At 47.3% G+C, this 22,777-nt stretch overlaps 1 protein-coding gene across 1 annotated transcript; it reads left to right on the top strand.

Annotated features, from left to right (window-relative positions):
* The first annotated feature begins 766 nt into the window (after positions 1-766).
* On the top strand, positions 767-21,986 carry TNFAIP2 (TNF alpha induced protein 2). Its single transcript, XM_064460823.1, has 12 exons — positions 767-1,025; positions 7,851-8,202; positions 10,167-10,794; positions 12,422-12,536; positions 13,769-13,894; positions 14,835-14,935; positions 15,025-15,123; positions 15,319-15,442; positions 16,421-16,543; positions 17,429-17,584; positions 18,751-18,872; positions 19,285-21,986. The coding sequence occupies exons 1-12, from the start codon at positions 774-776 to the stop codon at positions 19,424-19,426; spliced, it is 2,340 nt and encodes a 779-aa protein (XP_064316893.1). The 5' UTR covers positions 767-773; the 3' UTR covers positions 19,427-21,986.
* The last annotated feature ends 791 nt before the right edge of the window (positions 21,987-22,777 follow it).

Genomic DNA, 22,777 nt, shown 5'->3' on the forward strand with positions numbered 1-22,777 from the left:
TGGCCAACCCCTCCCTGCCCCACAAGAGCTTCCCAGGAAAGGAGAGAGGAGGTCAGGTTCTGCGGGACCACAGTATATTTATTTTCTGTCTGCAGGGTAGCTGCTTCAGCCCAGATCTCACCCATGTGGATGCAGAAGATGCTCCGCATTAAGGCTATCTAGGCAGGGGACAGCACAGCCATGGCAGACTTCACAGATCCTTTCTAAGAGCCCCCCACAGCCATTGCTGTTACCCAGCCATCCTCTAGTGATCCTGTGCTGCAGCAGCACACATGCTTCCCCAGTGTAACTGGCTCACCACACCTCCACAGCCAGGGGTGTGGGTGCCTAGGAAATTGGGAAGACCCTTCTGCAAGGTTCAGAGGCTTTGGGGTGAGGAATTAAGCCTGTGTCTTCATTGAGGCATGGACTCAAACCATCATACTGAAGGTGCTCGATGATATTAGTGTCTCCCGGCAGCATTGCAAGCCCCACTCCAGGGAAGCCACTTCACCCTGGGCACAGTGCAGGACCCTGATACGGTAGGTTCATCGCTGCATGCAGGTTCATGTGCCTCATCTGTGCCAGCCTGCCCGTGGCCATGCCCTGCTCAGGGACCACAGCTTCTGGAGGCATCTGCTCCATCCCTAACGCTGGCTTTCCAAGGCTGCAATGGGGGACAGACACATCGTATTTACAAGCCCCTGGGGCATGTGGCCTGGGCACCCCATCCACCCGTCCATCAGGGCGTGACGCTGGCGCTCAGCATCTCTGCAGGGACCAACCTGGGGCAGATGCCGGCACCACTGGGACCAGCCAACCCCCTTCCGCGGGCACTTCACCGTCGGAGGGGATTTCTCGCTTCCCTTTGGCTTGAACCCGTCTTCGGAGGGGAGGCGCAGCCGGAGTTTCCCAGCCCCCGGGCTCCCCGCGCCGCCGGGTCCCCGCCCCCGCGCCCTCCCCTTATAGCCGGGCTGCCCCGGGGCCCCGCAGCCAGCGCCGCCCGCCGCCCGCCGCCCCGCCAGCCCGCCCGGAGCCGCCGCACAGTAAGTCCTTCGTGCCGCCGGTCCGTGCTGCCGAGCTCGGGGCTTTCCCCTTCCCCGCCGGGCCCGTGTCTGTCCCGCTTCTCCCGCGCCTCCGCCTCCCTCCCGGCTCACTCGTTGCACGGCTAGGGAGCGTGAAGGCTCTCTTGTCTCTGGGAGAGGGGAAACATAAGTGGAAGGTGCTAAAGGATGGATTCCAGGACAAAGCAACGGACTTCAGCCCGACCTTGTAATTACCAGAATAGAGAATAAAGTGAACTGCTGCGAGAAGGACAGCAGCTCCAGACACATCCCAGGGCTGGGGGCTGCAAGAGTAAGTGTCTGGCAATTGCGTTGTGACAGCTGGGTCTGAATTTTGTTGCTCAGTCCCCAGGTTTCAGGGAATGAACACAGGCTGTGAGCCGTGACTCCTGTTACCCCACCACTACCCCCTTCCCTAAGACCTGGGCATAGGTCTTGGGCACCAACGCATCCTAAACCCAGATCAGGCACCGGGATCCAGACTCAGTGTGGCAGTTCCCACCCCCTCCTCTTTGTCTCTGTTCAGAAGGAAGTGGTTTTTTCCCAAATCACAGGGAAATAATCGGATTATTATTCACTCAGCCTGACTGCACTGGGGAAAGACTGTTTCAGTGCCTGGACCCCGTACAGTCCCAGGCAGCCTCTGTAACCTGCACCCTGCTGCAGTCACTGTGCCAGGCTGGCATGTTTCTGCATTGCCATGCTCGCCATGTTGTGACTGTTTTTGTCCCAGCCAGGGAATTCCCACTGCCCCTAAGACATGCCTTTTCCCACAGTGCTGAAGACCCTGTTGAAATTCCCCCCTATCCTTGGGCAGCCATCCCACATCTACTGCGTGAGCTCCTCAGGCGCAAATTGAAGGGTCCAGCCTCAGGGTTAGGATCCTTGGTGCGTTTAAAGTAGGATTTCTTCTTAAGGCTTCTCCAAAGTAAGTCTTTCTGTGACCGGAGCATATGGCTGATCAAGAAGCCATGGTCCCTTGCCATCACACCCAAGTTCAGAGCAGAAAACCTGAAGAAACATTCATTCTCCAAAGCATTCAACTGCCTGCCCCCACTGAGGGAGGCTGAGGCTTGCCAGTTCCTACACAGCTAATCAGAGGGGAGCAGAGAGCTTTGGAAAACTTGGGTTTGGGTTTGCTTCAGTCACTTTTTCTGTAAAAAGAGGCCTGGAAACCAAAGAGTCTGAATGCGCCAGCAGAGGCGAGCACTGCAGAGCTCGTTGACTGGCTCCCAGGGAATTTGTGTATCTTCTTGGTCACTGTTAGCTCTAACTGTGAGCTTTGCAAACTCCAAGTTTGAATGCAGGATTTGGCTTTGGGAATAGTAATAGGAAAACAAAATCCTAGACAGCAGCAGCTGGTTTCTCTTTCAGCAGCAGCATTTTAAAATTATGCTGCTCAGATTTTAAGCAAGAAGAAAAAGGAGCATATTACAGTGCATTTTCTCTGCTTTTTCCCAATAACAACATATATGCATAATTTTCTCTTCTCTTTTGCTGTTTGAAAAATTCTCACTAACAACAGGAGATGCTGGTTTACAGGGCTGTTTTCAGTTATGCTTCAGTAATTTAGAGAAACCAAATTTTCATTTAAAAATTACCAAGGCACTGTGTAGCTCTATCTATGCTGTTCTCAGACAGGTGATAACATGATTTAATGCCAGTTTAAAGCACCTCGCACCAGGTGAGATGCCCTGGGATCCTCTACCTGGTCTGCCACTGCCATTCCCCTAGGTGCCTTGGGTCCCCTGTCACCCCCAGCCCCATGGGGTGTCTGGCACTGCTAAGGCACATGGATCGAGGCTCTGCTTCTGCCTTGCCTTCTTTGCTGGAGACATAGGTTCTGTTTCCCCTCAGCTTTTGAACCTATTAGGAGCAGAACTTGGCCACCCTCAGTGTGGTGCTGGATCACATGGGGTGGTGGGTGTCCTGTAGGGGTCCATGTACAGGAGTATGGTTTTGAGTGGCACAGTAAAATTTCAAGGTGGGGGTGCTGGTGGCCCAGCTCATCCATGGACTGTAATTTCCCAGGCAGAGCCACATGGGAGCTCCCAGCTTTAGAACCCAATCCAGCTAACAAAAATTGGTAGGAAAACATCCCATCTCCTAGGAGGGCTTCCCAACTTGCACAGATTGGGGCTGGCATCTCCACAGACTCTTTGCTTTGATTTATTAGCACCTTATTCAGGTGTCACTGCATAGGCTGAGGTACACTATACTCAGACTGGTCGCACTGCTTTACTGCTTCAAAAGATGGTTTGACCCAGTAGAATTTTCTCATGTGGGCAGGGGTGACCCCACTTCCATGGAGAGCGGCAGCAGGGGAGAAAAGGCTGATGGAAATGCAGAGAACAAACTTTGCTAAATAACTTTGGATTTCTGAGAGGCTATGGGAGAGTGGGGGATTTCCACTAAAATGAGACATAAATCCTTGTAACCTAGGATGTCAGCAGGCTGGAGAGGACTAAAAATCCAAACAAATGCTTGTTAATACTGGCAGCAGCCCAGGAAAAAGAAATCAAGAAAAAGATCGTCAAAAATTTCAAAATAGGGGTCATCAGTAAGTCTGTTCCCCTCAGGGTTCTCTGGCACGCCATGAGCCGTCCCTTGTGAATAAGCTCATTCTTAAGTGTGTGGTGTGAAGGCTGTTTCCTTTTTGAGGAGGGAAATGGGAAGCCACTGTGCCCAGAGATCAGGCTGTGTCCCTCTGTGTTGTGGCTCTGCTCCAGGTGTTTCCCTCGCCCTTGTTGCCCGCTCTGGAAAGGCTCCAGCCCAGGGGTATGTGCTGTGATCAGCACTGTGTGGAGCGCTTGCAGCGTCCCTCTCCAGCCACCCCAGTCATCAACAGCACTGCTGTCCTAATGGTACAGGCCCTCTGTATAGGGAGCAGAGGATGCTATGTGTGCTGTGCTGCTCTTCTGGTTGGAAACCATAAGCTGAATATACTACGTCAAAAATAATTGGACTCCTCCACGACAAACTACAGTGCCACATAATAATGAGGATGAGGATGACGGTAACAGTAAATTAGTGATAATGAGTTAGGATCTATGTCAAGTCTTGACCTTAAATCATTAAATTTCACAAGACTTGAATTTGAGCTCTGTGCCTGGGAAATGATTCAGCATTTCCCGAAGTGTTAACTGCTAAAATAATTTGGAGCCTGCTGGAGTTCTAAGAAGTTTTGATTTGTGAGCAGAACACAGGCATACATGAGCAGCCTGTGGCCATCCAAGCCAGAGGTGAGCTCCTGGCATGTCCTGTCTGCCACAGTGAGCAAGAGTGGATGCTGGGGAGGCACAAGGAGCAGCACTGGTGCCCGTGCCACTTCCTTTTAGCTGAGTCTTTATTATAGAAAGTGGTTGGGTTTTTTTTCTATAAGAAGGTTTCTTACAGGAAGCTTCTTACAGGTATTTCTTACAGTGCTTGGTCATCTAATGATAAAGAGAATAGATGGAGGGGGAGTTTTTGCCATAAGTGACTGATGTTTCAAGTGGCTGCATTTCAAGGCAGAACTGGGAGCTGGAGTTTGCTGGTGTTTCCTGCTGCAGATAAAAACATATGCAAACCAGCAGCCTCAAACAGGTAAAAGCTGGGCAAGCATTCAAGCTGGCCAAATGCGAGTAAGCATGGTAGCTATTGCATTGACATCCTTACTCAGATGCTTAATTCTGTTGGTGTTTATTAGTTCAAGATGAAAAAGCACACCCTGACATGCCAGTATGGCCAACAGTTCTCATGCTGCTGATGTGCAGCCCCTGGGTGAAAACTCCGAAGCTGATTTTATCTTTCTTCTAATTTGGCTGTGAGACTTTTTTAGGAAGGGACACGCTGCAGATGATGGCTTGGTGCGCTGCACAGAAGAACTGCAGGGGCTCACCTGGGCTGCAGCCCCTGTCAGTATGTGCCCAGCTACCTGCTTCCCTCCTGGGCATCACCAGCCCCTGTGCCTGGCTCTTTCAGAGCATTACTGGGATGAAGTTCTGCCAGCTGTTAAAAACTAAGCTTTCATCCAGCCAAATCATTCCCTTATGGACTCTTAAGTGTAGTGTCATTTCAATGGTTTTCAAAGATAAATGACACTCATCTTAGTATTGAAGAAGCAAAACCATTTTGAAATCCACATTTCTGATCATCATTCATAAAAGCAAAAGATGCTGAAAGTCACCTTTGACTATAGGAAAGGGAAAGGTAATTTCTTTATTGTTCTTTTTGTTTTTGTTTCTAAATAATAGGAGAGAGAGAAATGACTCAGCTGAGTCTGTGCTTGAACAAACAGGAAAGGGATTTGGCAGAATGAATATAAACATAGCATCGTATTGGGAAATGCAGGCCAGGAAAATAGCCTTAAAAAATTAGGAAAGTCCCAAATACTTACAGAGAAACCCTGTTACCGTGATATGTTTTTGTAATGGAAATGTAGAAAAAGGAGCTCTTCCTCCCAGTTTTTAGGATTCTAATGGGGCATCCTGACTTGAGTAGCCAGAGTGAACTGCAAGGATTTTTCCTCCCTCCCTCCCCAGTAAGTGTGCCAGGGGAAGAGGTAGGTGTGTGGCTCCAGCCATGGCTCGCTGCTGCTGGGCAGTTCTGGTGCTTGGGCCCCCTTTGCTCACCCACACAACTGGCCCTGAGCCCTGGGGCATGAGGGCTCTGACACAACACCTCCAGCAGCCACCGCTGTCACACTCAGCCATAGCAGCACCTTAAGTTTAGCTTCGTGCTTCGCCCTGTGTCACAGACCACCAGTTTAGCTGAAAGCCGGCCAGATCATGGACACCCACACCCCTTTCTTTCCTTCCTGAATAAGTTTTCATCTTCATTATGTTTTAAAAGCAATAGGATTACTAATCCTGAATATGACCTGACAGACAAAACAGAGGAGGAGAGCTTTCAGCAATGCCAGACTCTAACTGCTCTCTGCACCACCTGGCTGATACCACTGACTTGATGCCTCAAAGTTCTCCAAGCTGCTGGGATCCAGCAGGAGGAATCACAATTAAAACAAAAAGACACAGTCTTCCAACCAGTTTGCCCAGAGCTGAGTATCACAGTTTGTAGCAGCATGATACATATCAATAATATAAACTCAACAAGGGTATTGGAAGATCACCACATTGTGGCCTTATAACTGAAGCCAAATTCTTCCTTTATTTAGAGCTGAATTCCTCTGCCCTTACGCGGTAGAAGTAAGCCTGAGGGTTCTTCATACATAAGTGCACTGGTCTCCCAGAAAGTCACTTAAAATAAATGTTGTTAGAACAAGGATTGGAAGCTATGAGTCACTTTATTTACAATAATTACACAATTATCTAAATGAATATAATTATGCAAATAAATCTATAGCAATATATTAAGTTATACATGTACATAAATAATTCTACATATAAATTCTAAAAAGATGTTACAATGACGGATTTCTGTCATTATTTGTAGTGCAGGTGTGTTGGTGGTAGAGCAGGACTCTGGTAGGATAATGCCTGTTTAAACAAGGCTAAACCACCCCAATCCTCGTTTCTTGTTCCTACTGCCCCTCAGCCAGGTGAGGACTGCTCTGGGCAGGCAGCAGCCCTGGTCACTAGCACCAGTTTTATAAGGCAGCTCTGGGAAAAGTCCAGTCTGGTTAGTCCCTGCTATCAGAAACGTGTCCCCTCCACAACCCCATTTCACTAGCATTTCTTCTGGCACAAGCCATGGCCTGCACTACAGCCCCACATTTCAGTGTAAACAAATGACATGAAAAGTGCTCTCAGGTATCTGAAAACACCCAACAAGTTACACTGAAGTTGCAATAAGCTGTGCTAAAGTTGCTTTATCTTGGGATGCCATAGTCACCCTGGGACAGTTTTGAAAATGAGGTTACGTAGACAGTGAGTGGGTTTGAAGAGTCTGAATACATATACCTCCCTGAGCTTATCTCTGCCACTGTAGAGATGTAGGTGGCATGTAGAGCGTTGAAGCTGTGCTTCTGACTGGGATTTTTGGGCCTAAAGTGATAAGCCTCATGATACTCGTATCAAGAGATACTGCTGTGCTTCCCACACTCCCATCCTTTTGACCATGTTTTTCACATCCCTGATGTTTCTGAACTCTCAGCCACCTTCTCTGGGAACTCTCCTCATTAAAGCTAAGAATTTTATTACTGACTTAAATGGGGACACAGTTAAACCAGCAGGACTTTTGCTCAGCAAAGACTGGCACATACCTGTCTTGGTAGGTTCATCTCATTTTCATGCTGTACTTGCAAACTCAGAGTGCAGGTAGCTACATGGGTGCTTCCACAAACATATCTGCAGCCAACTGAGCAGACATCAGCAAAAACAGACCCTGAGGAAGGTGGGAATTCATTCCAATGTCACATAAAAGTATCAGAATTTTGTGGTTGCTTTGAATAGGCACAGGATGCCTGTCCTACCCACGCACATCATTCGTGTGCAGCATCCATGCTCACGTCCATATTCCCACAGCATCCCGTGGAAAAGCCCTACTTTCCTGTATCCAGGCAAGCTCGAGGTCTCAAATCAGAACATCTGAATCGCCCTTAAAATCATTGATCGATTTTTCTCTAAGTTATTTAATAGACCAGAGAGCTGCTTCCATCCTCTCCGTTACCTGAGGTGTTGTTGCTCAGGAGCTCTCCTGCAGCGCTGTGCTCATACCAGATGTGTGTAGTGCTCTCCACACCTCCCGCACAGGGACAACTCATTCCAAAATTATTTTTTATTAACGGGAATACATCTTGCCACATTGTGCCATGGTAGTTTTCATTCAAACAGTTATAATCTGACCAGTTCTTTCTGAAATTTACAGGCTAGAAGGAAAATGATGAAAATGTTACCTTTTTTCCAAAGCGGTCCTATTGGAATACGCAATGGATCAGAGGGTTGCATTGGTGCAAACAGGCAGCTTGAAAACCCTTTGACATCAGTAGCTGAGCAAGTCCCTGCCTGTCCTGAACCTTCTGGAGAGGACATCTGGTCCAGGGACCAGGAGAAGATGAGTGAAAGGCCAGAGGCGGCCTGCAGACCCTCACGCGCATCTTCCATCACAAGCAATGGGAGCTGCACATCTGCTGGGGACAGTCCTGAAAAGGGGAAGAAAGGAATAAAGGGAATCCTTACAAGTGCTCTTAAGAAGATGAAAAAGAGCAAGCCACCCAGTGGTAAGTGCTCCTCCATCTTCCTTGCAACACCTCATAGGCCATGGTTATTTCTAGAGGGCCTGCACGAGGTGGAGACTTGTCCCTTTGAGAAATAGGGCACTGACAGATTAAAGTGACCTGGCCAAGTAGCCTCGGGAAACATGGGCTGAGGGGGGACGTGACCTCAAGTCCTGGTCCTTTGGTACCAAGGGCACACTCCTTGAGGAACTGCCAGTTTGCGAGTTTTCTGTCCAAAATGAAATTTCTTTCTACCTCTCATGGTGGCACAGAGATCTGTCGGTGGGTAAGAAACTAAGGCATACTTCTCTGCTCTCTTCCTTCGTGAAATCTCCTGTGAAATCTCCTCTTCCCCCACAGACAGCAGTGAGCAGCACACATAGATCTTTCCCAGGGCTGATATATGAATTTACAGCTCCTCCAGCTGTGGGCACCATTCCTGCAGAGTGCTTAGAGAGATAGAAAAATACCTGCTCAGAGAAACCCAGAACTGGAAAGTGCCCCTTGGCACTTCCAAGGCTCACCTGCCATCTGAGGTGATGTATCATGTTACCTAGTTCATAAACTTAGCAAGCTGTACCTAAAATAAGTTCATTTTTCAGTCCTACCTCCTTTACTGGGAGACTTTTCCAAAGTCTCACTGTTTTAGTGCATATTATCTCATTTCCAGGCAAGCCTTTACCTGGCTAATTGGCTTCTCCTTCTCCATGTGTCAAATGTTTTCCCTAACTGGTGTCTTTTGTTTTTGGCCTTGAATTTGCTCAACTAAACAAACCAAGTCTACTGAAAACAGGCCCTTGATGCCCCTGTTCTTACTGCTGCACTGCCCCATTCCCAATGTCTTTTTTTTTTTTTTTTTAATAAAGCAATCAGAATTGCAGAAAATATTCCAGATGAGATACCACCAATGCCTGGGACAATATGTTACCATTTTCCTATCTCAGCTGGACATTCCTTACTGGATACATCCTGTGGTCATATCTGACATTTTCACCATCTTCTCACAGTAATGATTCACTAATTCTCCAGGCATCTCTCTTCCTCCTCCAACTCAAGCTGATTCACATCCAGCTTGCAGCAGAAAATCCTATTCGTTGCTAGGTAACTTTTGTACTATTGAAATTGTGTCTTATACTTTGTGCTATCAAATTTCAGCCCTTTTGCTATTCAAGTTATCCCATTGTTCCTCTATAATACACCAAGCCCTCAGTTTTGATAATGTGTCTGAACTTTGTGTAATCAGCAGATGCCAACAGGGCACTCCCAGCTTTTGTGCCACAGTCTCAAAGGAGAATATGAAGCAAGACGAGTTTCATGAATAACATAAGCTTTCTCCACCCAGGGTTTTCCATACAAACCTTACACACCTAAGAAAACTTATTTTGGGATATAACTCCTCCAGTTAACTAATGATTCCCCAGATTGTACCATATTGAATAACTGGCTGTACTTCAGATAAGATAGTTCAATTTAATTTATCTTGCCTGCTAAATGTGTCCTCCAAAACAATTTCACAGGTCAGATTGTGCCAACCTATTTCTGGAAAAGCCATATGGTATTTCCTTTAGCACATCTTATCTAGCTACATCTTTCAATCTACATTTTTTCCTAAAGCCATGCTTCTTACTTGAGGTCATATTAATGGGAAGGGGGATAATAAATAAATAAATAAATAGACCTCCACAAATCTAAATTTTGGAAAAATGATGGGTAGCGCATTAGTGTCTGTCCATATGAAACACACTGGTGCTAGGTATTCAAATGTCCATTGCCCCAGTTAGAAGCAGGCTAGAAGTACTCTGATCTTTAAATGAACACAATTTTCTATATGGTGAAGGAGCCTAAGATCTCGCATTACAGAAATACAAACTTTTTTTTTTTCAAAGTATTCCAGAGCCATCACTTCATATAAAATATAAATTTAAATCTTCGCTATTGGGTAAAGAAAGGCTGTTCTTTTTCACCAGTCAAACAAGTCATTGATCTGCTTGAAGAGCAAAAGCTTTTTGATGCCGCTCAACATCTAATTGTCCTGGAGAAGAGCCTGTCTAGCAAAAGTGAGGAGGGACTGAACGCCAGCCAGCAAGACATCGAGTCCCTCTACGAAGTTCTGAAGCACAAAGTCTTCAGCATCTTGAAAGACTCCCTATTGCTAGCAAAAACAAACCCGGAACTGCTGCAGCAGGCAATAGAGGCACTGAAGGAGCAGGAGAAAGAAGATCAGAACTACATGTCGGAGAATCCACCTGACCAAAGCATGCAATTTAGACCTAGAAAATGGAAAGAGCTTTGGATGGCTACAGTAAAGGAGTCAGTAGAGACTCGAATGAAAGACACAAGCCATACTCCTAGAACTGAGAACCTCTCTACAGTTGGTCAGAACCTCCTGCACATGGGGAAGACAATGAGAGAAGATTTGACAGTAGTTGTAAAGTACATGAAACAGCTTTATCCTCCTGAGTTTAATGTGTTCAGCACATATGCAGAACTCTACCACAATTATTTTGCCTCCCAGGCAACAAAAAATGCTGAGTCTCATCTGGAAGACAAGGATATTTACCTCCTCCTCTCATGGGTGCACAGCATTTATCCAAAGTAAGTGAGGCTTTTACACATGTTTATCCCTGGTGATCAACACAGGTTTACTGGCTGCAAACCAGACATGTCTTTGATTTATGAATCGGTATCACTGCCATGCAATCTGGTACCTGGCTAGGTTTTAGTGTCACTGGCATCGTGCTGCTGTACACCAGTTGGCCAGGACAGCTGGAAGGGACACGCTCAAAGCTGCTAGACTGTAAACCAAGGGCTCACCCCACCATTCAGGCTTCTGGGCAACAGACATGCATACAGATATTTAGGGCTTCACTTGTGGCGTAAATTGGGCAGACTCATTGCCCTGATCTCTATTCCAGTTGCAGACCTGAACTCATTCTTGGAAAATTTGGAAATTTCAGCCCTCTGGACCAGAGGGCAGACAATAAATAGAACAACATGAGATGCAGTTGTTATTGCTTAGGCATTACCCACAGTCTGTGCTCTCCTTTGGGTTGGGAAACCAAAGGGTGCGCCCCTGTGAGAGGACATCATCAGCCAAGGGTCACCCTTCATCCTCACAAGCCTTATATGTTATAGAACTGAATATATTACTTGTTGTGTCTTATAGTACTGGACAGAGAATCGAGGGCTCTCATTTCTTAGGTGAAAACCAGTAAATACAGCAGCAGTGTTTCTTCTGCTGTTTTAAAACCAGTCAACCTTCGCCTCCACTTTTTTGTTCTCATGTTTCACTGATGCGGTATAATGAGTCACTGTTGATCCTGGAAGTTTTCCAGAGCCAGTGCTGAGGTCTAGGTCAGGGTATTCTGGCCTGAACCAGTGTGTATTTGGAAATCCTGTGAGGAGCAGGGCTCAGGCAGAGCTGCGCAGCCCAGTGCTGGGGACGGTGTTGGCCAGGGCAGCGGCTGCTTTGCAGAGTGTTCCCAGAGGCCAGACCCAGGTGGCTGCTCAGGGACCACCTCTCTCCACAGCCAGCGGTGAAGGGAGCAATGAGGAGGAGGAGGATTGCACGACAGCCTGGCCCCAGCTTCCAGCATCATATCAGAAACATCCTGTGTGCGGGAAGCATGGTGGTGTGCCCCCATGGAGCTGGGTCACGTGCAAACACAAGAATCAGGCAATGCTCAGGGTTATTCTCTGCAGCTCCAAATGGAGACGCTGTCCAAATCAGCCCTCCTACAAGCACTGGCCTGAGCCCCCCACGGCTGGCAGGTCCCTGCCCTCAAAGCTGCTCAGGAGCACCTAGCTTAGCCAGCATGTGGTGGGGACATGACGACAGGGTATGAAACTGCCTGCTCTGTTCCCAACTAGCCACAAAATGCCAGCTTTTCATCTGATCACCTCTCTATATTTACGGAGAGAGGCTGTGTCCTGGGACTAGTCCCTTCTGCTGCTTTGGGTCCCCCACACTCAGCGCAGTGGCCAGTGCTCAGGAGCTCAGCATAACATGACTCCATGCCCCTTGGTTGCTCAGGGTTCCACCCTCACAGGTCCCACCACTGGCACAGATTCAGCTCCTCCAGGGCCTGCCTGGACTAAGGACAATATACCTTTCCATCTGCTTTTTCACCGATAACCTAAAAAAGTGTTAGTGATTTGCATCAACAGCTGTCTTGAATTACACTGCCCTTGGAAAAATGATTGTTTGGCTTTTTCATTCCAGAGATATGAGAAAAGAACATGTTTTAGCAGAAGAGTTGGAAAAACTTAAGCTTGGAAGCCTTTTGCCATCAAGTCTGAGCAAAGAGCTTGAAAGGAAATACCTTGACAGCGAAGAGGTGAGAATCTGTTCAGCCCCTCCTCTCACTGTGACTGCTCCCATATGACTCCTCAGAGGCACTCTGACTTTTCCTGCATGCACACTTCTCAGCTGTGAGTCACACACCCTTCCAGAAGGAAGCAAAAGCAAGAATGCTTCTTTTCAGGGGACAGGCAGGCTTTCTGCTAGATGGGGCTTGCAGAGCAAAGTTCTGCTTAGCCCACCCTTCTGCCCTGGGAGCCCTCAGAAAAGAACCTTTCTGTTCTTGCAAACCTATGGTAGGAAGGTGGACAAAAAATCCAAGAACAGATCTTTGTGGGTAGCTTTCCAGTTTTCCACTAAATCCCCAGAGGAATTTATGCTCCTTCTCACAGATGATGGATTCAGCGTTACTTCTGGTCTCTGCAGCAGTGCCAGACCTTGGGTGAGCACAGAGCATGCATGTCTGGTCTTGAAAAATCTGTCTCTTTGATGGAGAATAGCCTGGTCTGCAGAAAATAACAACTGCTCTGGTGTTTGGATCACTCTTGCCTTAATGGAAACAAGAAGCAACTTTTACAGTACTCCCATAGCTTAGTGTTTCTGGCATTTGGGGCTGGAATTCCTGGAAAATGAGATGACAAGTTCCAGGTTTAGCTGTAGCCTATAATGGTTTGCAGATGGGAGAGGTGGGTGTGAGAGCTGCAAAGTACACACCACCACTGTACAGACCATTTCCAAAGCCTTGCTGCACAGTGTGCACGCAAGAGGGGTCAGAGCAGAAAAAAACTGAGAACGCTTTGTTTCACTCTCCGGTGCTCATAAGACCTCAGAACTGCTTATGAAAAAGGACTGCAAAACCAGGCCCAGAGGGTGGCACTGAGTGTTACGCACAGGCAGTGTGTGGCTGGGGGAATTCGGGCTCTGGCAGGCGTAGCTGCCTGCAACCTTCCTAGCCACCAGTCCCCTCCCCTGCCCTCGAGATCACCACTGACGTGGTGGGGTGGTGGGCAGACATAGATCTTGATCTTCATTCCTACCCTGAAATATTCAACTCGCTATTGCATAGGCAGATATTGTGAGGGGGTTGTCCTTGCTGCCGTGAAGCTGTGAATAAGGCGTCTCCTAACAAAGAGCCTTTATTTCTCAGCCAAGGCTGAGGAAAAAGTCTGCTCAGCCAGAGAAATGGTGGGTGGGCGAGTAAAACCTGCATAAGGCAGGAACTGCTACATCCGCTTTGTGGTAAATGCTGTTATTCTCCCTTCCCTAAAGGCTACTATCAAAAATTCACTCAGCAAATGTTTAGATAAAGAAATCCAAAGATGGAAAGAAGACAAAGAACCAGAGAAACTAAATGGACATTTTCAGAGTGAACTACTAGCAATATTTGTTATCCAGGTAATAAAGTTATATATTGAAAATAAACAACAGCATCCTGCCTGTATATAGGGTGTGAGACTAATGAGTCAATTTGGGAAAGCAAAAGGCCAAGCTGCTTGCGTAGGGTGGTAGTAGAAGTGGGTGGTATAGGAGAGCCCTAACACATGGTCTGGCACAGTCCTGGTCTAGCACGTGATGGAAACAAACTTCTCTGTAAGCAAAATGAGCAGGAAAGCTGCCTTCATTTCTCCCCGTGTGGTCTCTTCTGCACCCCCAGCCAAAGCCAAGCCATTAGGCACTAGATAATGTAGCAGGAGAGAGAAAAGAGACAGGTTTAGCCGAGCAAGGGAGCAGTGAAATGCTGTTGCCCTGCTTGATCCCAGGGAGACTTTAACAGGCAGAGCTTCTCCGAGCGCTCACATCCTTTCCCTGTGCTCAGTGCTCTCCCTCCTCTGGCTGCAGAGGATTAGTAGAGTTTATTTTTTTAAAAAATAAACTTTCCATATATTAAGGTTGTTCTGCTTAAATTTTTTTAATGCAATCATATGACAACCAGCAAAAAAGGCAAAGTGTCACTTTCCTCTTTCTCATCTATTTTTATAGACAGTCTTTTAAGCTTCTTCTTCAACTTTCTCCCCATTTGAAAATAGAGTTCAAAATTGGCTTGAACCCATCAAATAAGTACAGCTGCTCTGCACAGTCCCTGGCTCAGTCCTGGGGGGGGGATGCAGGAGAGCTGGGTGTACATACCACTCCTTGCACTGGCTCAGCACCAGTGGCTGCTTCGCTGTCTGCCTTGGTGCCAGCAGCTCCAGCCACTGCTCCCAGCCTCTCCTCCACAGCACAAATGAGAATAAAAAGGAAAATAATACATAGAAGGAGCTGCAGCCTTTTTAACCAGCAAACCTGGCATTTTTGGAGCAGGCGGCATTTAAAATGGATCTTTTTTGTTTGTTAGAGTATCTACAGCGGCCAGAAGCGAGCCAAGGACATCAGCACGGCAGTGGGTGAGGAGCTGTCGCATCGCCTGTCAAAGGAGCTGCCTGCCTTCCTGAAAAGGTGCGGTAAGGCAGCGTCGGGCAGCAGGGCTGACAGCGCTGCCCGGGGCTCACACTCATCCACCTCTCCTCTTCCCATCTCCCCTCCAGCTACAAGGATGCTTTTGAAGACTTTAAGGAGAAAAGCAAGAAGCACAGATACTACAAGCCTATACTGATTGCAAATATTAACAACTGCTGGAATTTTAGGTAAGGGTCTGAAAGAAAAGGCTTTGCTTCTTCCTCTGCAGGCAATGGATAATAGTGTGATAGAGGAGAGGTACTCCAGAGTGGGCAGAGGAAGGTCCACCTGCCTGCAGAGGAAGGTTTGGAGACCTCTGAATTTCTCTCTAAATGTCTCTCTTGAGGACAGGTTATTCTCACCTTGCTGATATTTCCTTGCAGAGACTACACAGAGAAAAACATAGCAGAAAAGGATGACAATAAAGCCAGTATCCTCAGTACACTCAGCGACATTGAAAACAGCGGCTTTGATGTGCTGCTTCAACAGCTGTTTGTCCAGCTGAAGGTACTGTATCCACGCCCCACACCCTCCTGCCCCATGGCCCAGCCTGTGCCAGTGCCAGGCATGTTCCTCACTGCGCTATCGGTTGCCCAAATGTCCAATTCAAATGCAGCAAAGTTCAGAAGGGCTGTGGGGCAGGTCACCTCTCAGCATCAGTCAGGAAAGTCTGAATCGCCTCTCCTTGAGCTTGTCCTCAAGCCTGCAGGTAAAATGGGTGCAGCTACATAGGCATGACTGTGCAGGCAAACATAAAACATGCTGATCACATCTAAGATATCTGCTGCAGGAGGGAGAGTCTCAACCTGCAACTGTTTACACGCCAAACACTAGGAAGCAATCACAAATGACACGAACAGCAATTACGCAGCTTTTGGCTTCTTCATAAAGGCAGCCTGAAAGGCACTTCTGGTTTCAGTCTTTTATTTCCTTTTTTTTTTTCCTTTTTTTTTTTTTTTTAATATAGAAATAACACAGGCTTTTTAAGTTAAGCAAGTGTGGTGGAGGGGAAGGCATAGGAGTCAGAAATGTTCAGCCACAATCTTCCCTGCCTTCTCTGTAAGGCCTTTTGGAAGGCATCTGACAGAGCAGGGGAGCTTTTTTATTTTCATATTTATTTACTGTGGCCAAGAAAAATTGTGACTGAAAACATCTCATAACGATTCATTTTTTTCCCTGATGGTTCCATAATTCTCTAAACAGAAAAGATGGTGTGGACAACACATTAAAAATGTGGAAATAAAAAAAGCATCTCCAATATGAGCCTTTCAAGCCCACAGCCTCCTTCATCATGAGGAACCAAGAACAGGGCACAAACCCAATACAGTCCCCTCTTCCCCTGGCCCTGTAAGTTATTGTCACACGTCCCTGCACAGGACTGCACCCCACGCTGTCGCTATGTAGGATACTGTACATATAGAAATGCTAAATATATGTATGCATGGAATTTGTTTGAGGGAACTAAGCAGATTTTCCTTTTTTCAGCCAATTTATAAGAAGTTTACAGAAAATAAGTGGGACTCCAGCAATGAAATTATGAACGAGATCATTAACACCACCAGCAAACATATTTCAGACTTCCGGACCCTAAAGGACCCTTTCTACCATGTAAGTCCAAGATAAGTATCAGAGGGAATCTGGGACGCCAAGGCTGCGTTTTAAGCTCTGATCCTCTGTGACTGGAGTTGCCTCGACCTGCATTAAGCTGATGCTCTGGTCTGGTGTCAGAGAGCTCTCTCGGGTAGGATTTCCATCAGCATGCAGTTTATCTAGATTAGCCATATAAATCTTACTCTTCTCCAGCAGAAGCAGGCTTCTGTAGCTCTGCTGCAGTGTTTACAGAGAAAACCACCCTTGCTGTAGAGAAAGTGCTCTAGGGATCACCCAAAATATGGCTTTATTTATGTATGGGTTTGGTTTAGCAACCTTGAAACATGGATACAATCGCATGGTTCTGTCTCATGGCTCCTCTGATTGCCCTAAGGACCAGAGGAGACGGATGCAACTGGGACAAATCCCAGATAACTGAGCCACAACCACATTTTCAGTGGTGCTGGATTATATATGAAACATCAACATATAAAAAAAAATCTTTGATTTCCTGCCTTTGTCTTTTTAGTAGCTGAAACAAAATTATGATGTTTTGTATATTAGGGAGAGGAACAGGATGAATTCCTGTTCTCTGGAGCACTGCTACTTCTTCTCTAACGAGTTATCTTTTCTATGCCTTCAGTGCTTCCCAGAAAGAAACAACATTTGGAAATTCCCACATTTCATTAATTTGAGTACAAAGGAATCCTCAGCATCTAGGATGTCACATAACCAGTCACGGGGAGGTTGGCAACCAGCACTGTTGCTCAGGTGTGATCAGCAGCAGGCATTTGGTGGGGCATGTCTTACAACACCCAAGATATTTTTGTCCTCCATCCACCCATGTTTTTTTTGTCCCCAAGCAAAAAATAGACGGGTCATCCCTCCTCTCCTTCCCAACAGGCTATTGTCGAGAAGATCCATGCCCGTTTGGTTAAAGAGTACATCGTGAGGCTGCTGAAGAGGAAAGTCAGCCTGAAAACTCCAGCACAACAGCAAAATCTGGCCCAACACATCTCCAAGAACGCTGCCGACCTGGAAGCCTTCTGCACCAGCAATGTACGTGAGTGCTCACTGTGTCCACACCAGCACAGAGCATGGGTACACTGAAAAACAGGAAAATAAATTTTCCAATGCCTCCCATTAAGCTTTCCAACTCAGCTTAATTTCCTGGAAGAAAGGACCGTAGGCAGAAAGAGGTCTTCAAGTGGCTGCAGGCAGGAAGGCTCCCCTGCCACCGGCCTGCCCTCCCCCAGAGGGAGAGTGATGACTTCATCCTCTTTTGTCCTGTAGGCAGTGGTTTCCTTTTGAAGATTTATATTAATAGGGTCAGAAGATTTAGCTAAACACTGCAGTTCTCCGGTTTCAGTAAAACTTACATGGAGTCTGGGTTTTAACTCTTTCCCTTCACCCTCGATTTCCCTCAATCTGCTGCTTTTAGGTCAGGCAGGGGCTGGAGTGGGCAGTGTGGGGTCTCTGGTACACAAGGGTTTCCTCCACCAGAGACACTTGCTTTTTCTGCATGGCTGAAACACCATTCTCTATCCTCTAAGATCACATCCCTCCTTTCACGCCTCTAAACTTACCTGCAAAAAAGGAAAGTCAAGCCCTGTCCTCCACCACCCCGTGCACGTTTGACAGGAGAAGGGACAAGCCTGAGCATCACTTGGTGTGGGCAGGAAGTCAGGCAGCCAGAGCCTTGGGATATCCAACAGCCAGATAACAGGTCCAGTTGGGGCTTTTACCTGAGTGGGCAGGGAAAGGATTTTGGCAATGCCTGGAGATGCTAAAGGCAGGGTTGTGTGTGGAGCTGGGAGAGAGCAGCACAGGCTAGTGCATTACCTTGTCCCTCAGACCTTGTACACACACCAGGCAGCATAGAAACACAAGGAAAGGAAAACACGATGGGAGGGAAGAGCAGAGAGAGTCTGTCAAGTTGGATGCAGAAACCTCAGTTTTATAGCAAACACTACACCACTTGTGGAAGAGGATTAAAAACCACCACAAAACTAATCCAATTTCTCCAAGGCTGTAGCAGGCAATGACTGAACTAGAAACATCACTGAAAATAAGGAGGCACATAGAATTGCTGCTGTGTCCTTCCCCCTCACCATGAAACAGCCTCAGGAGCTGGATCGGTGGCACCCCTGGTGAAACACAGCTCCTGGGCTGGGCAGAGGTTTGCACCTCCATGATGCCCTGCTGACTGCTTCTTCTTCTGGCAGGGTTCTCAAGCCACGTGGCTGAATTCAGCGCTCCCCAAACTGGCTGAAATAATCCGACTTCAGGATTTAGGTGCTATTAAAATTGAAGTTGCAACACTTGCCACAACATACCCAGATATCCGGTAAGAGATACTGAAGCAGATTTGCAGGTACTCATATATAATTTTAACTGAGCCAGGAATGAGTATAGGTGAGGTTCATATAGCCTGAGTCTATAAAAATGGGTGGGGGCTGCCTGCCAGGCTGTGGCAATTCCAGTGTCATTGGACACCAAAGTAAACTATTAAAAAAGGCCTATTTATATATTCCAAATTCTGGTCTGATTTTCTCCTTTGCCTTGGAGGTTCCCTACTCGACCCCAAACCTCCCAGGGCAGTGCTGGATCCCATGTAGGATCGCCAGATGCTGAGCTGGCATCTGCCGGGGACCTCAGCACCCGCCACGGGTTGGGGGCTGCATCCCGGCACAAGGGACCTGGCACGCTGAGATGAGATCTGCAGGAGAAGATAACACCTGCCCATTTCTCTTCCACAGCAAAAGGCACCTGGAAGCGTTCCTGCACATCAAAGCCAATTTGTCACGTGGTGAACTCAAAAGCATCCTGGGCTACTTGGCAGACAGCACAGCATCCACGCCACCCGTGGTCCCGCTCTTCTCCAACATAAACGTGTCCTAGGCCAAGGCACCCCTTGGCACACCCTTGTGCCGGACTGTGGGCTATGCGGCGATGGAGACAGTCCCCCAGAGTGATGCACAGCACACACCACTGCCTTTTCCTACGGAAAGTATTTTGACCTAAACTGGTGCTCAGCATCTCTGTGGGAATCACTGTCCTCCACGCACAGCTGGGTAAAGGGGGCACCCATAGGAGGAGCAGTGCTTGCAAGGACTGGCGCTGCTCCTCGCAGCACTCACAGACTCCCTCCAAGATCTCCTTGGTACCACCACATTCTCTGCCTGGACACTGCCTTGGTGCTCTGACCTCTGTCTACCTCACAGGGTGCTGCGAAGGCCACGTCACTGACTCCCCAGCTAGCCCAGACTGGGCAGGCACCTTCTATGTAGCTTTTTGTCTTCTAAGGATATGGAGGGAAGAAAAAACTGAAGCCAAAATTTAAAGATGTTGGAAAAGGCCCGTGTGAGCATGCTTGAACCCCACCTGCCTTCCTCTGAGCTGGGCAGGGGTGGCTGCGTTAGGCTGATGGGAGAGGCACCAAGTTTCTGGTCAGGAGGAGCTGTCCCTCAGCCATACTGGGACTCCTGCTGTCCCACTGAGCTGCAGCACCCGCAGATCTGGAGCTTGGAGTGGCCCCGGCTGCACGCTCTGCCCCATACAGCAGCCCAGGGGCATCAGGGCTTCTGAACCAGCCCTGGAAGAGAACCAGCTGGCCCCACAGCAGCAGTCTGGCTAGGGCAGCGTGTGCTTCCTTCACCTCCATGAGGTGGGAGCACCCAACATCCCTGGCAGCCGCTAGCCCCTCTGCAGTGACCCCATCCAGTGCACCCTCACTGGAGTGGCACCCTGCTAACAGAGGGTTAGGAGCAAACCGCCTACTGCAGTGGGTCGTGTGGGCTAAGCACCAGCATCTAGTAAAGCACTTTGGAAACTACTTAAGCCCTCCTCATCAAGGAGGGGACTTTTCCAGACCCCATTTAACATCATAGGCTTTGAGTGGGTGGTGGAACTCGTCTCAAATGCCATTATAATGTATCAAGCATCCTGTATGCATCACCGTTTCCTTGCTCGCTCTTTCTCCTCTTGCTGTGAGGTAGATATGATGTGAAAACACAAATGGGTCTGTTGTGAAACTGTTTTGTTTTTACAGCCCAGTTTTTTGGGAAGCAAATCACTTGCCAAAACAACAATGTGTTTAGCTGAAGAGCTTTCCCTTCTGTTTTCCTTTGTTTCAAATTTTTTATCAGTCTGTAGAAAGTCAGTCCAGAAGGAAGACGCATAATGACTGTGCAAACCATATAATGTATTTATACGCATATACAGTATATCATTGGTGTATTTTTGCATCCAATTTTATTTTCTCAGAGATATTAATTTGCAATGTTTATATTTAAACAGTATTCAAATATGCTAGAGAACTGACGCATTTATTCTGGCTCTAGCTGTTGTTTACTGCGTTGCCACATGTAGTCCTACGTACTCCTTCAAAGAGCCAATTCTTCCACTACTCCCAGCCTGCTCCAGTCAATGTGACCCACCAGTTCTGGGTACGGAGGGTCTTGCTGGACTACAGACAAGCTGGAGAAGCAAAGGCACACTCTGTTTGTGCTGTGTATAGGTCCCATAGCTTGGCTTTCCTTAGTCTCTTAGGCAAGGACTATCATGTGCACTGTGTTTATGGTATCTGGTATAACAAGATCCAAAACATCAGCCTATAAGCACTACCACAGTCTCAATGCTGAATAATAAAAAGATATATATTTGCCATATGTCTCATCCTTACTGCTTTGGAGCCCCCATTCCTCCATCTCAGTTGTCTCCTCCTGTTCATACGAGTCTTTAGCAGATACAGAGCACCGGAATTCGGCCCCAGCCAGCCCTGCTGGCCCCCATTTACCCTCCTAGCAGCTGCTATCAATCCTGTGGCTTTGCTGCTGTCTGTGGTGAGACAGATGCAGCAGAGTCCTCTGCCAACAGGTTATGTGACAAAATTGTACACTGGGTGAAAAACAGTGCTTTGGTTTCAGTCTGCTGCCTAGCCATGGGTAGTGCAAATCTCCTTCCCCTTCCATAAGCACACTCACGCTCCCACAAAACCTCATATATACACATAATTTAAAATTACTTCTGAAAGTGCTGAGCACTCATGACAACTGTCACCTATTGTGCAACACTTTCCCAATTAGTGAAAGGTCATATTATTGCTATAAATCATTGCATTTTAACCTAGATATCTGTTAAGGGCCTACAGAAATGCATTATACAAGTGATTGTGCTGGTCTTTAAAAAAAAAAAAAGACTCCAGCTACATAAGTGCTTGAAGGAAAATAGTTAATCTATTTATATATCATAATTAGGATGGGTAGGAGAAAATGATTTTCATACACATTTCATAAGCCATAGGGAACTGTGTTGTGCAATTCTCTTCATCCTGCTATAAAAGCCCAGCTTTCAGCTCTAATGAGCCCACTAAACTAATATATTTATCTTCCTATATGACTCAACATTTACAATGGCATTTTTTTATATGTGGCATATTAAACATAACCAGGTACTTTCAGGAGTTTGCATGAATGTTTTCTGATAAGTGTTAGATTCATACTGATGAATAGCCCTCTTACAAACTAACTAAATAAAATTTTCTGAGGTTTCTGAGGTATCCGGTGTGGCTGGATATTCTTTATCACGCAACCTCTGCTGATGCTTCTCTCAGCCCCTCCTTGGAGGCAGAGCAGATAGCTAAAATTAAAAAAATAAATCCAGCTTTATAAACAGTTAAGAAAGCTGGTTCCTGGGCACAGTTGCTGTGGCATTGCCAGCTCACCGAGTCTGTTGTCACCGGTGCCACCAGGACGTCAGCCTGCAACAGCCACAGCATTGGACATGGACTGTGCACACATACATGCACGCTCCTTGCTCCCTACCCATCTATCCCACTAGGGACTTCCATCATTTGGCTTTAGACTGGCAATTTGTGGTGCAAAAGACACAGGGGCACAAAGCACAGCATATCAGAGGGTGGACCAAGGCTCTGCTCGCCTCTTCTGCTCCTGCAGGAGCCATCTGCTGTATGCCAAGCCCCCACTGACACCCAGGGAACCTCTACCCTTGCTGCAGGGGAAGCCAGAAATAGCCAGAGAACTCCTGGGCTCCTCTCAAGGGTGGGCATGATGAAAAAAAGCAGAACCATTCTGCTAGAACCTGCTGAGAAACTTTGGGCTGTCTAGAACTAGAAGTGAAGAGTTAAGAAACCAGAATGCCTGCCATGCCTCTCCTTTGAGGCTGGATCTTCTCACCAGGATCCCCTGAGAGATGACAGCACTGGACTAAAGGCCATAGGATTTATTGACG

The sequence above is a fragment of the Phalacrocorax carbo genome, chromosome 9 (genome assembly GCF_963921805.1).
Source record: "Phalacrocorax carbo chromosome 9, bPhaCar2.1, whole genome shotgun sequence".
Lineage (NCBI taxonomy): Eukaryota > Metazoa > Chordata > Aves > Suliformes > Phalacrocoracidae > Phalacrocorax > Phalacrocorax carbo.